Raw genomic sequence first — 18,716 nt, forward strand, 5'->3', positions numbered from 1 at the left:
TATATATATATATATATATATATATATATATATATATATATATATATATATATACACAACTTATGATCAAGCTTTCTATATCATCAAATTCTAATCAAAAAATAAAAAAACCTAGATATAGCTAATTTTTGTAATAAATTTTAATGAAATTTTCATTATAATAGATTAATATCGCAAAAAATTGAAACTATCAATGATTTTATTCGCCTCTTGACTGAAAGAAATGATGTATTTTTGTATAATTGTACTCTCTCTTTCTAATAAGTTGAAACATATACATGTAATTTTTTCGAAAAAATCTAAATATTGACAAGAAATGTCAGTCGGAATTTGATATACACATTCATACGAACAATGCATTGCGATCGACAGAATCGTTTATTATGATGCAAGCGTAGGTAGATCTCTAACGAAACCTTTGCCCTCGCTCTCACAATAGGCACGCGACGATAAAGCTACGCGTGTGGGTGATATTAGAGTTTCTTCAACCAGAATTAGGACAAAACATGATGATTCCCGACTGGTCTATATCCTGTCTACCATTTTTAGGGGTGACTTGAGTAGAAATGAGAGAGAAGCTTCAAGATTGAAATGACGAAGATGCAGCTACTCTCTCACTCATTCATTAACTTTTTCCTTACAGATGGTGAACGATGTGTTGACTCTGATGTGGGGAGAGAACTCTAGATGATACCATCGCGATCGCCTTTTCCCAATAATTCGGAATCTCGGCTTTCGAACGACGGAATTCGTTAGGCAAATTGCGCCGATTCGTTGCACAACGTCGACCCACTTTCGAATAACTAAAAGTAGCGTTAAACGCGCTTTACATATTCTGTCCACGCGGCGATTCTTTTCCAGATATACTCTGAATTTCGAACTGGCCGCGTCGAGCATCTTGAGCGCGTTTATTTCGCAAAGAAGAGCGAGGGGGAAGCACCTTTTTCCCTTCTACGTTCCCTTACGTGATACTGTATTACGGAGGGGTAACGCATCGTTCAGTTATTTTTCTCGTCTGCGACTCCTGGCTAAGGACGGTGGTTCGGCCGGAATCCGGTCGGCCCGCTCTGTGTTATCGTCCTGGTTTAAAAATATCTGGCGCCATCCGAATCGGCGCGCGTGCGTGCGAGCGGGCGAGCGAGCGAGAACACATTGTCTTCTGAATTATCCTGACAGTGAAAGTTTCGCGTGTTGCAGGACGAGATCCCTTCGATCGACGACGTTACCGGAATGCGAGATCGCGCGCGTCGGGTTTCGTCCGGGATACTAAAATCCGTGCTTGTCTCTCGTGGCTTCTTGGAATATCTCCGATACACACGTAATTTTTAATGCTCAGTGTACTGAAGATAAAACATTATTTTACCTGTAACAAAATTCGACGTCGCGAGGATTAGATATAAAAGACAAAAATTCGATGCTAACAGAAAAATACATAATTTAATGTTATTCAATATTGTTAATGATATAATTGAAATATTGTTATTCAATATTGTTTTATTCAATTTTATTCTCAAGTTTCACGTGTGATCAGACGCTAAAATGAATCAAGCAATTTTAGTAGCAAAAAATATTCATCATAACAATTTATATTCAACGTCGCGAGGATATGATACAAAAAAGAAACAAAATTTCGATGCTACCAGAAAAATATATCTAAATTTAGTACTGTTATTTAATATTGTGTGTGTTTTGTTCTCAAATTCCACACGCAATTAAGACAAGTAAAGTAATTTTATCGGTAAAGAAGAAAGACTGATATTAAGGAGAAAATGTGACCAAGTACGATGGCGACATTAGCTACTTACTAGTCCCGTTATTGGTCCAATTAATCATGTTGACGAGTTAATTTCACGACAGGAACTACGTGACAAGTGACAAGCCGGAATGCTTACAGAGAGAGAGGGAGAGAAGAGCATTCTCTATACCTCATAAAAACTTAACGGAAGTTCCCTATCAACTTCGCAGGAAATTGGACGAGAGCGCGTAGATGCGTTATTCGACTGGTGTCCATAAAATAATAATATAATCGAATGTCCAATATTTCTTTTTATACAGGATGTCCTGCAGGGGAATGTACACGACTCAACCATGTGTAATGTAGCGATTAGTCTGAATCAAACAATCGCAATAAATATAAAATATTATCAAAATATATATACGTGCAAAAATATCTTTCTACTACTAAGGAAAGTGATTAATTTACTTCTATGAAAAGTGATTATCTTAAACAAAGAATATTTTATTCATAATTCTTTATTAATAAATATTTATTAATAATTTATTAACAATTCTTGATTATTCGTATATGATATATATATATATATATATATATATATATATATATATATATATATACACATACTGTACTTATAAAGCTATCTAATATGATTTATATATATATATATATATATATATATATATATATATATATATATAATTATTATTATTAAAGAATGTGCGATTTCTCAGAAATTAACATGAGAAGTAGTGAAACTTTCCATTCTCTAACGAGTACACTACGTAACAAAAGTATCGACACGCTAATGGACCGAAGCGAAAATGCCATTTAACGTTTTACTTGGATCAAGCAGGGGGAATGCAAAAAGATCCGTTTAAAGCGCATTAAGGACGCGCTTCGATGACTCTCTGCCTCTTGATCGAAAAGCGACATAGGAAAGCGTATCGAGAGATCCTTGAGAATCTGGCGTGTCATCTGTTATTGCTGTTCCATCGGCCGACAATAATTCACACCCGACTGATGCAATTATAAGTCGCCTATGGTTCGCGATCGAAATCATCGTAAATCCTCATCACTCCTCTGGCTGTCAGCAAATGTGTGCGAAATTACATTGAAACGTAGAATCGCCGCTATACTGTGACTTTCAACATGACAACATTAAAAGGAGAAAGAAGATCGTCATAGCGGATCGCTCATTAACAGGCTCGATTTTTTGCCATATAATTAAACGCAGTCAACAATATACTAATACGACCGACATAATCACATTATTTTTAATTTCGTCTATTTTAATTGCTTCTAAAGGGATACTGAAGTCGATAATGTCGAAAAGACGATGGTCACTAACACAATTATGCTACCCTTTTCGCATTTCTTGTACATATAAAATATATTGAAAAATGTGTTGCTTTGTTTTATCATATTTAGTGAAAAACTTAATCACAATATGTGTAGAAATCTTTCTGCAAACTTTCCCGATATTCTTAAGCTTTTGAATCTAAAAGCAAGAAAAGATATAGTAATGTTCTTCACAAATTTTCTGTTTGGAGCATCGACACTTTCGGTATGTACAAGCTGCGAAACTTTTCAATTAGACAAATATTACGTTAACTGACAGTTTGAGATCTCACATTTAAAATTTTTTTTCGTTTTCGTCATATATTAAGCAATGTTTCTATTTAGTTCTATTTGCACGTTTCTATTTGCACGTACTTTCATTCTGCAACAGCATTTGTAATCTTGTGCAGCCAATACAATATAAACTTTGCAAAAAAGTCAATATTTTTTTTGTCAGTAAAGATTTCAACTTCAGCTTTTAATTTCAACTTCGGTTTAAAGGGATGTTGAAGATAACGAGCTCCAACAATGTCAATAACGCAGAGATGATCGTTACACGAACACAATTACGCTAACTTTTTCGTATTCTTGTGCATACAAAACTTACGTAAATGTGTGTTGCTTGATTTTACCATATTCAGCGGACCTAATCATGCATAAGTAGAAATCTTTTTGTAAATTTCTCTGATATTTTTAATTCTGAATTCAGATGTAAAGGTACGGCAATGCTTTTTAAAATTTTTCTATTTCAAGCATCCATATTTTTAGTATGTACAAGCTGCGGAACTTTTAGATTAGACAAATATTACGTCAACTGACAACTTGAGATTTTACATTAAATTTTTTTCATTTTTATTTATATTGAGCAATGCTCCTATCTATTTTTGCATGCATTTTCATTGCATAAAAGCATTTGTACTTCTACAACTAATATGACGTAAATTTTGCAGAAAAATGTCACTATTTGGTCAGTAAAGTTTTCAACTTCAGCATCCCTTTAATTGAAAATCTGTCTCATGCTACTCTCTATCATCGACCAGCCGCTTTTTATCTTACGTTTTTTTCGTCGACAAGACTTTTACAAAGCGGGAGACATTCTGCTCCTATTTCGATCTATATGCCGTCGGCAGTCCGGCGCAACTGCCATCATTCTCGTGTCGAAATCGATCAGTGGCACGTAAGCGATGGACAACGTTCTTTCTATCTGTTGCAGTGTACCGTTATTGAGGTACAATCGTGCTGTTCACGCGTTATCTGCACAGTACAACGTGAATTCCGTGCGTCTTTATATCCGTTAACGGTATTTCGGAGCACATAACCGAGCTATCTTCCAGATTATCCTACGTCCGTATATTTCCTTTATCTTACGGTACCGTACGATTAGTCCAATTGTTTTCATGATATGGCTTCTTGTGAATCGTAACCTCTCAGGAAATACTCCTTTTTTCACCAAGATTTAGTTCCGTTTCCATACACAAAGAGAACATTATAGTAAATATTACTATAGGATTTTGTAAGGTATAAAATTGACATTTTGCAATAATTGATTATCCTTTCATTTCATATATACTATTTATATCTTAGGAGCTGAATAGCTGTGCTATTAAAAGATTTGGTATGTTCCTTAGCAAAATAAACTTTGACAGTCTATTTCTATACTACTAGAGGTATAGTAAAATTGAAAAGAATTTCTATATATTCAAAATAGAAAACTATAATATTCTTCTCATGTATACATATTGAGAGAAAAAATATCTAAGAAATAGTAAAAAATATTTATTTGATGGATACACTAATATCTATCACTTTTTTAGTTATACATATATTTACTTATATTAATATAAGCATATATTTTCTCTTATACTAAATGATATAAAATATTCTTTAAGTAAAAAAATATATACTTTCTTAAAGCCTTAAGAAAACCTTAATTTTTTCATGAAAGCAATTATTTATTCTATTTAAATAAAATAATTTAAATAAAGATATTCTTAGTACACAGTAAATAAATATTTACTAATTTTTAGATATTCTTTTTCATAGTGTAAATCACGGTTACATGATGATTTGCATTATTATATCATTACGTTCTGACACAACATCGTCATGTGTCTGAATAAAATATCCGCGGCTTTGAGTTTTAATTTTTTGGCAGATTTGGTAGATTTTTTTTAGTAATTGTTCAAGCATAAAACGAGCCAAGAAAACGTGTTTAACGAAAAATGAAATAACGAAACAACAAAAACAGTAATAATCATTAAGTTCAAATAAATTAGTACACAATTATCTAGGAACGACCGTTAAATCTATACAATAAAACGTTGTTATTCTTTCTCTCTCTACAAAAATGTATATTATCACTATTTCTAAAGTAATCATTTGAAAACAATTTTACACAAACGTGACTCTCACGTGTCTGCGCTTTCTACCCGCACCTCAATAACCAGGATCTCGACGGGGCTGCATACCGGCTCGCGACAACCCCGGCACAAAAGGGGTTCATTTTTGCGCGCTGCCGCCGGAAGATTTACAGACCGGCTGTCCTGAGGTTACCGACTTACCGAGGCTGGTCGCTTCGAGCGTCTCTGAGCGGAATGCACATTGCGTGAATCATTCGTCCTCACCTTACTGGTTCATTGGCGATCGGGCCGATTGCACAATGCAGAATAAAGTGATTTAAATGCGTAAGACACACGTCGAAGGCTCTCGCTGGCTAAGGAGTTTTCGAAATAAATATTGTCAGAATAAATATCGGGCGGTTCTTCTTAGCTGAATGAATTTCAGCGGTCGAGTAAAAAATACGTCTTGAGTTGACAGCAAAGCAAAAATCGTATTTATGTCACCTCCGGCACGCGGCAGACGATGGCGCGATCGACATTGCAAGCCGCGACACGCCGCGGGAACGGTGATTTCAACGCGTGGCGTGCAGTGTGCATGGAGAAAATATTGTCGTAAAAGTCACGACAAAGTTGGGTAAATGTTGCGTTTAACGGAGCAATGAGTTACAGTTGTGATTCTGACATATGTTGTCGAGGTCGTCACTCTGAATAACATTCAAAAGGTTTCAGCCGTCGCTCATTGTGAATTAAAAAGTTATTAACGAAGTCCTATGAAAGTTGAATCTCAAGATGTCAAGATAAAGATTATCTATCAAAGATGGAAAAAATAATATATAACTATTTGGAATAATTCCAAATAGTTATATATATATATATCTATCAGTCATAAACATATGATAACATAAACAAATTTATAAATAATAGTATTGATATATAACAAAGTAAATAATATATAACGAAGTAATATATTATTATATTATTAATATATTAATAATATATTATTAATATATTAATAATATATTAATAATGTATTAATATATTATTAATATAACGAAATAATATATAACAAAGTAAATAAAAGAAAAATTCAAACTGATAAAAAAAAGTCAACGCAAAAAGACTTAGAAATATCTGGAATATCTATTTCGCTTTATATTTTTATATAAACATACACATTTGACACGTTTTTATTCGTAAAGCCGAAATCTTTTGTCTTATTAAAGTGATAAGTCTCTCTTATACGAAAAAAATTAAAATATTGAAGATTAACATAGATCCTTACACGCAAGATAAAATTTTTTTACTAGAAACACTTTCAGGAAAAACTTTTTATTAGCCGAAAACTATTTTTACTCCGCAGAAATGGGAGAAAACGTTTGTTAGCGTTTTCCATTTCTCCATCGTGAAGATAAGATATAGAGTTAAAATATTCGGAAGATAAATTACTCTACTGCGAAATATAATGTCTTCTCGCTACAAAATGAATCTTTCACGAACTCCAGGTTTTCCCCGCGTAATAAGGCGCGCGTTTCAACATTTTCCACACTTCGCCGTGTGCGTTTTAATTTCCAGGCGCGTGAAAATGCTGCGCAATACAGCGGAGAATGTTCCGGGCACTTTACCGAGACCGAAATTTTTACCCCGACGTCTCCCATTATCCTAGATTCCTCCGCGAAAGTCCGGCGCGGTTTTTATGTCGGTTTTCTCCTGATCGTTAGCGATCGCGATCGCGGCTCGCGAAATGGTAGTGCGAGGCCGCGTTTTCCGTGCACCGTTCGGCGACCTGATATGAAATATCTGGCGGTGGCGTCTCTCCTTCTTTCCCCTTCTTTCTTTCTTTCTCCCGCAGTCGTCTCGGTTATTATTGTATATACCGTTGCGGAGAGCGCTTCCACGTCAACGTGGCGACGTCCGCGAGAGGCGAGAGCGATAAATTTTTTGTAATATCATCGAACCGGTTTCGTGGACAGTTCCTCGTAACAATGAGCACGCGCCACGATCTGGGACGCTATCGGCACAAAAAGTCTCGGTTCCTGGATAGCGTTTTTTTTTTTGCACGGAGAGAAAACCAAATAGAATACTTTCATGATGATCATAACAATGGTTTACAGAATTCCATCGAATATACTTTGCAATGCTTCATCAGGAATGAACGCCACTGGTGACATGTATGCGTGACAATCGATCATAAATATGTAGAAATTACTTCTCAAAATGTCTGAATTCAAAATAAATTCTGTCTTCCAAATTTCACAAATGTCACATTATACTGTTATTTTAGCTGCTGTTATGACTGATTACTGTGATTACATGTCGGTAATGGTTGTCAATTCTGAGAAATTGAAGTGTTGCAACTTTACTCGAAGAAGTCTAATAACCATTTAATAACCGAACATACGAGAAATATGAAAGGATAGCATGATCGTATTAGTGATAATCGTTTTTACGTTATCGACATTTCTGGAATTCTTCGTCCACTTTGACATCCTCTTAAAACTTGCTTGCAATAATTGAAAACTGGGTTGACTGGATAGAAATAGAAAATAGTAATCTTTCTGCTGCTGCAAACCAAGTTTTTCATCTAGTTTATTGTTATGTTTTTATTAGGCAATAAAAAATTCAATTAGTTTAACGGAATTGATTTTTCTCTGTATACAAAAAAATCAACTCTGTTATAACTGGTGTAACTGGATTTCCTGCTACTTGTAGAGATTCTATATAAAGAACTCGGTTATACACGGAGAAAATTTTATAGTAAAAATTGTTATATTGTTGATATAATAAAAATTGCTACAGCAATTTAATATAGTAAAAATTACTAATATATATTGCTATTTTAATATATATATATATATATATATATATTTATATATATATATTTATTTATTTATATATATATATATTTATTTATATATATATATATATATATATATATATATATATATATTTATATTTTAGAGTCCGAAATGTGCTATTGAAACACTTATTATATTTCTAGCGAAATTTACCATGTTTCCTAGCAACACAGATCTTACTGACAATCTATTCCTGGGCAACTGAAAACATAGTAAAATTGAAAAAAAATTATACGAGAGAAAACTATAATATTCTCTCTGTGTAGAAACAGAAACATTCCTGTAGGAAGTTTCTACTCAGCCAATTACTCTCATCTATCTCAACCGAGTTTTAATACAGCTAAATGTTTTCGCACTCACAATAACGGAGATATTCTTTTTAATTATTTGTGTGTATGTGTGTGTGTGGAGATATTTTTGAAGATCTTTTTGAATAACAAGCCAAATATTTGAATTGTTCCCCAAGCTGCTTAATTACGAAACAAGAGGATAAACGAGGACGCGACGCGGTACCGTCATGATCGGGATTGATGATTTACAGCAGAGTGCCGCATAAACCACGCGGAGGAGTGACATAAATTTCTCACAGGAGTGCACCGATCAGTGCATCGGGAGCCTAGTGTTACTTCGCTCAGCCGTGACCTTGGGTCGCGGCAACCCGCGGACGAAGGTCACGTGTCGCGGTGCACACGTGGAAAGCGGCCGTCCGTTACGCGAAATCGTAAATTCTCCGCCCTCTGTTAGAGATGCGTTTCTGCCTACCCCCTGCCGGAAAGTCGCCTGTGCAGTACGCGGGCGCGCCGGGCAGAGCGCCTCGTCGACGTGAATTTTTCAGACGGCGCCGCGCGTTCAGATGGTAAATCGGCGTTTAAACATCGAATTTACATGCACGCTTCTTTCCGTGACTTTCACGGTATAATAGCATGGCGCACGCGACGGATTTATCGCGTAACGGCGGCGCTGTAATTTATATCGCATGCGAGCACATCACGCCACGCGTTGGAGAATGCATGACGACGATGGCAGCAACTAAAATGTTGTGTGCCTCAAAAACACGTCTCTCCTCAGAAATACGGCGGGAGACGTGCACGCGCTTGAGCGCGATGTCGTGTATTTACTTGAGAAAATACCATTGTACTGATAATCGTCGATGGCGTCCATTATTAAGCGGTTACGGGATTCTGACAGCAGTGAAAATCAGGTAAAAATCGGGGAGTTGTGTGAAAAGTTATAAATTATAGTAGGAGTATGAATCTTTTATTATGTGTGTCTATTAAAAGTACATTTAACAATATCTTGATATAAAATATTAGATTATTCAGTAAATGTTAACGTCATTTCAATATTGTTCTGCAAAAGAATCATGCTTTAACAGTAACTATCCTGGCTCCAACAGGAGTGATTTGAAACTAATATAAATGCATTTTTTTTATTTATTAGGTTTACAATTATCGGTTCACAGATTGGATTTTGGAATAAAAGATATTAAGCAAAATGGAAATTATGAAAAATCAGTTTTCCAAATCAGATCTTTCCAAAATTCGAGTTTGTAAAATAAATAAATAAATAATAGTTTTGAAATTTGCGGAAAACTTCCGTGAGTAGAAAATTACGATAAACATTGGTGTCAAACATTAAGTTGATCGAATAAATCGTTCTTAAGTTATCGTGGTTACAATTTAAATTATATTTACAATTTAATTTTATTTACAATTTAAATTTAATTACAATTTAAAAAAATTTTTTACACCAAAATATTGTTAAATGCATTTAATGGATATGCATGATCAAACATTCATACTCCTATTAATTTACAACTGCCTAAATGTTACTTAATTTTGACTTTTGCTAGGGTCCTGTAAATTTAATTTTGAAATCTGAATTTACCATCTATCGTTCTTACACGACTTATTTGCTATTGGTGATAACGAACGGGGAAGGAGACGATAAAGGAGGCGCGACAGATTATTTGGGATTTATCAGATTCGTTGATCGGGCATCTGATAGTTGCTCGTTAACGTTACGAACGATACTCTCTTCATTTTGCAGCCGAAACCGGTACGCGTGCCTAATTAAGCGACACGTCACTGCACCGATTTCCATTATTTCTGGCCTCGGTTAAGCGAGCTTTGCACACAACGCCGATTTTTAAACCGGTTATTATTCAATTAGCTCGGTCCTTTGTAACAGAGCGCGGGAGCACTAATTAAAAGAGGCTACTTCGATCTGCGTGGCGAATTAAGAGAAACGGCTCGGGTGTACCGAGGTGTCGTCGCTGAGTTTCGCTCGCGTTGCCTACCTGTTCGCCTGGTATGTCTTAATTCGAGGTGCATGGGATGCAGGGGGAATAACACGACACAGCTGCATGACATTAACGTGCACGTTCTCGTATCTGCAATTATCGAAGGGGAAAAACGCCCGCAGTTGCAGAATTTGCGGTACAGGTCTGTGAGCGGAAGAGAACGTTAGAAGGCCGAATTTAATACAACAATTTGTCCATGGCGTAATGTGTTTGCCCGAGGCGTGAGTGAGACGATTTATTAATTCCTGCAAGTATTTCCGGGCAACGATTATAGCACAAATAATTTCGACAAATGTCAGTTGAAATTTCAGAAAAATTAAGTTAAATTTTGCAAGGTAAAATATCGTTTCTGTCATTTACTGACCAATTCTTCGATTGATTTCTTACTCTTTATCACATACTTTCATTGTGTAAAAATACTTGTAATTCTATGCAACCAATACGTTGTAAATTTTGCAGAAAAATATTAGTTTTTATTAATAAAGTTTTCAGATACGGCATGTCCTTAAATCTTGCCTGCAATAACTGAGAACAATTAATTGAACTCCTCTACAAGAATCTTTCCGTTGCTACTCTCTAAATCAATGTATTTTTTATTGACATGCTATACTTGTAATTGGTGGTTCAGTTATAAATAATTCAAAATCAATGAGACATCAAAAGAAGCAGTAAAATGTTTGTTTCTACTGAAAATCAATGGATTATTTATTATTAATGAAATTCACTGATTCCTTTCACTGATTCAATCAGAAACATTTTTACTTCACGGTAAAAGACGTTTAATAGGATTAATCAAATTTCTAGTGAAATATGAATAAATTCCGGTTGAAATTATTAGAATTCTGTTCAAGTTAACGAGATTTCTTGTTAACTTGAACAGAATTTTAGTAACTTTAATTGAAATTTGTTTAACCCAATCAAACGTTTCTTTCATGTGATTCACTTTAGGAAAGTATATCTGAGCTTTTCATCTGGTTTTTATTCTTAAAATTAACAAAAATCTCTTTTGTTATTATAACAAAAGCTGTTTGATGATCGTTAGGGAAACAGAGCAAATAGTTACCGAATTATTTGCTTAGAACAACAAACTGGAAATAACCAATCATTTGTTCCTACTAAAGGGTCAACCTATCAACCTGTCAACCTATCAACAAGTCATTTGTTGCGGGTACTGGTATTTTGCAAAATTAGCAAAACCTTTTCTCTCAGTGTAGCCAACGGGAAACTCAGTCACATTAACAGAATTGTTTCTTTCATGTATGTATGGAAACGTGCGTATTAGGTAAGGTGACTACGGTCGCGTGAAGCTTTACTTCAGCCTTAGGATAAGGCCGTGTGATTCTCTGGTGAGTACGCGAGAGCGTGGTTAACTTTTTCATGTGCATCCGCAGATAAATTACTGCACCTTAAATTTGAAATTTTTGCCGCCTACGCGACACTACCGCACACGACGTTGACGTGTGGGACGCAGTGAGGTGTGAAAAATCTGCACGTGCGGTGCACGCAGAACTGAGATAGTCTATGCGCTGAAACGAAACAACTATTCGGTATGTGTGTAAACGTGAACTCTACAACAAAATGAAATAGAACGCTCTTAACCGCGACGCGCCTTCTTCTCTCTTTCGCGAGTGAAAATTCCGTAAGCGAATCAGCGCGAATTATTCTGAAAGCGATGAATTGTTACTCATGAAAGTCCCTGCCTTCGTTCTTCCGCGCCGACTGTATTTTATTTTCCAAATAGCTAACTTTAATTGAGTGTTTTCCAATAATTTCCACCATTCTAGAAAGATATACCGCACATTACGCCACTTTTGCGTTGCACAACGGCCAATTACAGGCGTAAAGTAATGCACGTCGCGGATTTTAACGAATTAATTATTTACTTTGCACGTAATTGTACGAGCCCCATAATTCGCGCGCGCTCCCAATTCAGCTGCTCCCGTTTCGCGCCGGCTTCGCGAGCGAATTGTACTTTATGCGCCGATAAATCCCGCTTTATCGTGCGCGATTTTTCAACGGCGGGCGTTGAAAAATATCGCGGCGAATCACGGTTACGCACACGCGGCCCGCGCTCCAGACGCGTCGCCGACGAAATTCCGTTCACGAAGGCGCGATACGCCATAGGAGATCCGCGGGAGCAAACCAGTTGAGGGGGCCGAGAACCGGATCACTTCGAACGGCGGTCACGTAATTGTCACGCGGTCGCGAATTTTAATTAATTAAATCGCCCGAGCGCTGCTAGAATACGCCGACTCGCCGATAATTAAATACAGTTGCAGGAGATACGTCTCGCCTCGAGCACGACGGCGCTGTGTGTATGCTGCAGTAGTCGTGTGACAGTTAGACCTTTACTTATGTGGAAAGATTGAGGCGAAAAGAGGCGACGAGAGGGAAGATTTAAGTACTCCTGATTGATCGGTTAAGGACGTCTCGCGAATAACGTGTTTATAAATCGCGTCACGGTCAACTATATAAACGCCAATTATTGATTAAATTTTAATTAAACATACGACTTTCCTGTTGCACTGAGGACCTGTAAATTACAACAGAGTTGATCTACAATTTATCTCGAGGGAATGTAAAAAGGCCGACCTTCTTTCAATCTCAATAAGTGAGCACGTCACTCGCGAACGGTCGAATCAATCTGGTCACCTCGTAACGAGCGCTTCCCATTTGCGCGACTTGTGTTGACGCTTGTGTCAACTCGAGTTTGCTCGAGTCAGTAACTTCAAAGTGACAAATCATAATGTGATAAATGGAAAGCATTTACGATGTGCAAAAGTCGATGCACAAAATATATATCCAGATCTCTATATTCTAATATAATTCTAATATAATTCGTATACTATATTCTAATATAATTCGTGATCGAATGTTTAAACTACACTGAGAGAGATTATTTAATAAAAAATTAACAAACGGATATTTCAAAATACCGATAAATTTTTATATCCGATCAGGAAACATCCGATCAAAAATATCGATTCATGATTTTTTTATCGTTTTATCGATGAAATGCTATTATAATCGGAAATATCTGATAAAATATAATTGGATATCCTGATTAGAAATAAAAATTGATCTGAATTTTATCAGAAATATCCGTTTATTAATTTTTTATCGGATAATTTCTCTCAGTGTATAAATACAATTATTATTACTATCCTACGTGAATATCTTTGCAGATTAATAATCATTATATACTGTGTGCGGATGTTTGTAGTAATTCATTGCCATATTGTGTATAATTTATTTCAGACTTTTTGATTATCTATCGCGAGAAGTATGGTATTATTAGTATACACACACTAATCGCGTTTCATATATCTCAATCGATAATTTTCCATTAATTTATTCCAATTTCGTACCAATTTATTACATACATAGCCGTTTACGCACAGATTGCCGAAATAAAGATAATTTTGTGATAACATTGCGCGATGAAACGAGACAAACAAGATCATAGAGATTTTTTATATTTATTATAGCCTGAGGTTATTTTTCCTCCGTCTCTGTTTGTCAGCTCAGCTTAACCCTCAGTAAAAATAAAGTCAGTCAAAATCGAGTAGCCGACACATTGCGACATAAATGAAATGGGAAGCAGAAACAGCAGTCGACTTTGTGTCAACTTTTGTCACTAAAATGGGAAAGCACCCAATATTAATCGTGGCCGGCTGGATATTAATTATTAATTATGTTGCCTTCTCTCAAGCGGCTCCTCGAAGAGGAGCCAGCCGGTCACGCGATTAATGCCGCCAGGAGATTTAATCCGGTAATTAATGTACCTCTCTGCAGTTCCTTTAAAATTAGCCTTGAGAGATACCGGTGGCGTCGTGCTAATTACGCTCGGTTCGCGTGATTATACACCGTGATTATATACCGTCGCACGGGGAAAATTAACGCCGCAGTCGCGTGAGTCGCGACACGTGTTTGTTCGTTCGACCTGCCCACATGCAATTCCCGTTTCGAATATCTTTATCTCCGTCCTCTCCTGGAGGACTACGCTGGCTGCGTTGCACTGAGAAAAAACATTTAGTATTTGTAATTATAATCACATAGAGAAATAATTACTGTAAATTATGATCAAGAAAATCATTTTTCTTTTTATTAAATTCTACTGTAATGTTAGTGATAATAGCCTTAAATGCGTGTTACTATTACCATTTTACTACAAACACAATATGATTGTGACCAAAAATAGCTATAATTTTAATTAGATCAACCATCTTTTTCTCTCAGTATGGTATCTTTTTGACCAAAAAATACATTTTTAACCAAAAATTCGCCTAATATGTCTATGAACCGATGTTGGCCACTAAGGAGATACCATATTTGAAAAAACTGCATTCTTATGAAATACTAACTTTTTTCAGTAACTTTTACGTCATATTGGTTGCATAGAAAATCACAAATGTCTTTATACAGTGAAAATGCGTTCAAGAATTAATTAGAACATTAATCAATAAGTGACAAAAACGATAAAAACTTTCAAAATTAATCAATCGTCATATACAAAAGCACATACAAATAGCTTCATCCATTGATGAAGTTAATTATTAATCAGCGTGCAATCAATCACATCAAAGTTTGATTAATAATTAATTTATTCAACCGATGAAATTATTTGTAACGATTGATTAATTCTGATTAATGATTTCTCAATTATTTTGGTAAAAGAAATTTTTCCTCGATTATATATAATTTTGACGTATTTTTGTAAGTATTTATGCAAAAATATACTCGTCTAAGTCATCATTATTAGCTCACTCTTGATATTGTTTCTCGGTGAAACAGCGCGTCTCCTTATTCTCATAAATTATCCACCGAGTTATACAACAATTTCTTTATTCGCGACGTTAGTCTGATTAACATTTCGGACGTGCCCGCTATCCGGTTACGTCGATTAAGTTCGCGTTTCGACGTTCACGCGAACTTATGTAAATTCCACGCGACGTACGCTCGCCTATAAACCGCGTGGCACGCGAAATTTTCGCGCCGGGCTCATCTTACGTCGCGTTGCGCAAGAAAAAGCGACGGAACGCACGTAGGAACCCGCAGGAACCGCGATAAGTTAACATTCCGCGCTTGCATAACGAGAGTGACGCTCGCCCGCGACGGCGCGACGTGGGTTGTATACGTATACGCGTGTGCATCCACAGCAGGGATACTCGATGTGAGTATAGCGAGCACGAGCTAGATAACGATGGTATCCTTGACTCTAGGCTCGACGCGTGCACACGTCGACGCGTACACGCGCCTCTGTGTGTGAATGTCACCCAGCATACGAAGGTGCACGCGTCGATTTTGCGGGAGCTTGGACAATGCGCGCGTTCGCCGACGTAACCTTACGGAACTCGTCGCGCATAAAATAATCAATATTTTAATGCTCGCAATCCTCTACGCACACTGTTCTTTTTTATCCAAGTCGAAATTTTGGTCCTGAATTAAACCTTGAGCTCTACAACGCAGTGGGAGCTAAGTTAGCAAAGTAGATTTAATTTTAATGGTACAATTTACTCCTATTTTGACTTTAATGATGTGCGAAATTTCCCTTTCCTTAGCGTCAAAATAGATGTTGAATGGAATAGTGAGGCTGAAAGTAAGATCAAAATTTCGACTTAGGTAGATCAAATAGAATCAAAAGAGGTTAATGTAAATTTCAGGGTATCAAAATACATGTTGAATGGAATAGTAAGGATAAAAATTCGAGTACTTTTGAGTATTATCACATAAACAGTGTACATAGAAAAAAAACAATTTCGTTAGTGTAACTAAATCTTCTATTATCTAGGAACAGATGAAAAATTCGGTTGTAAAAACCGAAAGATTCCTGTAGGAAGTTTCTATTCAGCTAAATATTCTCAGTTACCTCAACCGGAGTTTTAATGCGGCTCAATATTCAGACGAATGTTTTCAGTCACAGTGGCAGAGATATTGTTTCTCGTCAGCGAGTTTTTTGTTTGGTCCATTCACTTGTACGAAATACGATTTTTTCTGTGTGTGTAGAAAAATCGATCACCGTACAATTCAGATACTACGTAGAATTCAAAAACTTCTCACGCAGCTTCTCGCCGATCTTTTACAGAAAAAGAAATTTCAGTTTATGTAACTGATTACAGTAAATTATTTTACATTCCTAAAATATAAATAGCATATATATGATAAAAGGATAGTGAATTACTGTAGACTGACCTACTCGTCAATTACAAAATCCTGCAATAATTTCTTTCCGTATAAAAATTCCATGTGCAGAATATCGATTTATTTCTCGATTACAAAATTCTACAGTAATTTTTACTACCAAGTTCTATTCGTGTATAATGTTTTGATATTTTGTTGTTTGCTACCTTTTCGTTATACTGTTTCTCTTCCGTTCGTTATTTTTCGATTTTAAGTAATGATTTATGATCTGGTAATGGAGTTTAAAATCCCCATAAGTTCTTTAGTAGCAATAGAGAAGTTAGTATAACACAACGAAAGGAGACTGTGGTCTGCCAACGGACCCATTGTCGCCGACTACGCCCTAGCGTAGTCGAAGGAGTGTTATCGACTTCTCAGGTCGATCGCTCGTAAAACAGCGGTACTCGGAGGCTTACCAGCAGGAGAAGCACCGTGCTCGTGGCGGTCACGTCGACCGATATGCCGCACGCCATTTCTCGCACTCGAACCGGAGGGTTGTCCGCGCTTCTCTACCAGAGCATCCTGGATACTGGTCTCGTCAGCTCACGGATTCCCGGGTGCGCCTTCCGTGGGTACTCCCCCCGACAGTCGAAGCCCGCGTTCACTTCTCCACCACAAACGAGGAATTTCAAAATCACCCACCACGCCCGCGCGAATGGAGCTATCCTCTCCGCGACTTCGGGCGACTGAGAGGAGAGGAGCGCTCGCTCTCCGTAGATCTCTAGGTGACACGACGACGATGACGACGACGACAACGATGACAACGATGACGGCCACGACGATTTAGCGACACGCTGAGCTATCTCTCGCGGGTGGAGGTCCAATCGGAGGTCGGATTACGGTCAATCGTGCTCGCTCGCGATCGCTGCTCCCCGCGTTGCTGGTGGCCTTTCGCCTCTCTCGTGTATGCCGATCTCTTCGTCCCGATTACCGCCGTCGATCGCTCGCGCTCGCCGATGTCTGGCTTGCAACGGGAGAACCGAAAGAGCGTGCTGCCGAGAACACGGCGCGACGACCCGTGGCTAGCTCGGCGTGTAACGTCGTTAAAAGGTGACGATTATGCGGTCCTAACCGTAGCACAGGGCTCGGGCAACTGACAGCGGGTCAGAGCCGCGGCACACGGCGCCACGCCGCTCTCACAGCTGATCCGAGAGAGCCGATCGCCTCTATCCGCGACCCCCTCCTTCCTTGCTTCGCGAGGGGCCCGCTCTACCCTCTCTCTAACACGCGATCCCCGTGCCGTATCATGCGTCGCGACGCTCCCTCTGTCCGATGCTCCGATTCATCCCGCAACTTCCGTTCCGGATGATGACAGTGCTTGGGTACCTGAAGACCTCGCTTGGAGCAGGTAGAAATAAGGGACATGTGGTTTCGTTGGGTCCACGGACTGACGGGTTTCTGACAAAATTTTGATATAGGTGCCCGACATTCCTACTTTACCGTGTTATTAATGTATGTATTTTATGCAACCGTGTTTTTGCGTTTGTTTGTGTTAATATGTTTCTTTTATTAGGTATTGGGAATTGAAAATGAGTTTTTTTCCATGAGCAAGAAATTGGGAGTCGAGGCTTCTCTTTGACAGTTTCTCTGACGGCTACTAGGATTGTGAGAAACGTTACTCGGTTTTGAATTCGGTTTCTCAACTTGATAATCTTTATCACCGCAAGCAACCGTTTTCGAAAACGATCATGCAAGTTATCAATTATTTTTTCGTATTTAATTAACAATTAGAATATGAGCCAATTCAATTGGAGGCCGTTTAATTAACAATTAATTTTAACAGATTCAATCGAGGACTCTTTGATTGACGATTGATTTCAACAAATTCAATTACAGATCGCTCAATCGACTAGTATAAACGAAAAGAATCAAAGATTATTCAGTTAATAATTGAACAAATCTGATTAAAGAGTTTTGAATTTGTAATTAAGAAGGACAAATTCAATTGAAAACCGTTAGATGAT

The 18,716-nt window shown here is 37.3% G+C and overlaps 1 protein-coding gene across 1 annotated transcript in view; it reads right to left on the reverse strand.

The window, feature by feature from the left end:
• Window positions 1-17,888, reverse strand: part of LOC116848961 (cell wall protein DAN4) — a 74,669-nt gene extending 56,781 nt beyond the window's left edge. The window contains exon 1 of the mRNA XM_032825634.1: window positions 17,169-17,888. Coding sequence (XP_032681525.1) covers window positions 17,169-17,225 — 57 coding nt within the window. The 5' untranslated portion in view covers window positions 17,226-17,888. The remainder of the gene's footprint in view (window positions 1-17,168) is intronic.
• Window positions 17,889-18,716: the final 828 nt, after the last annotated feature.

The sequence above is a fragment of the Odontomachus brunneus genome, unplaced genomic scaffold (genome assembly GCF_010583005.1).
Source record: "Odontomachus brunneus isolate Ranch 3 - 2012 unplaced genomic scaffold, Obru_v1 Obru_scaffold_103, whole genome shotgun sequence".
NCBI classification, from domain to species: Eukaryota; Metazoa; Arthropoda; class Insecta; order Hymenoptera; family Formicidae; genus Odontomachus; species Odontomachus brunneus.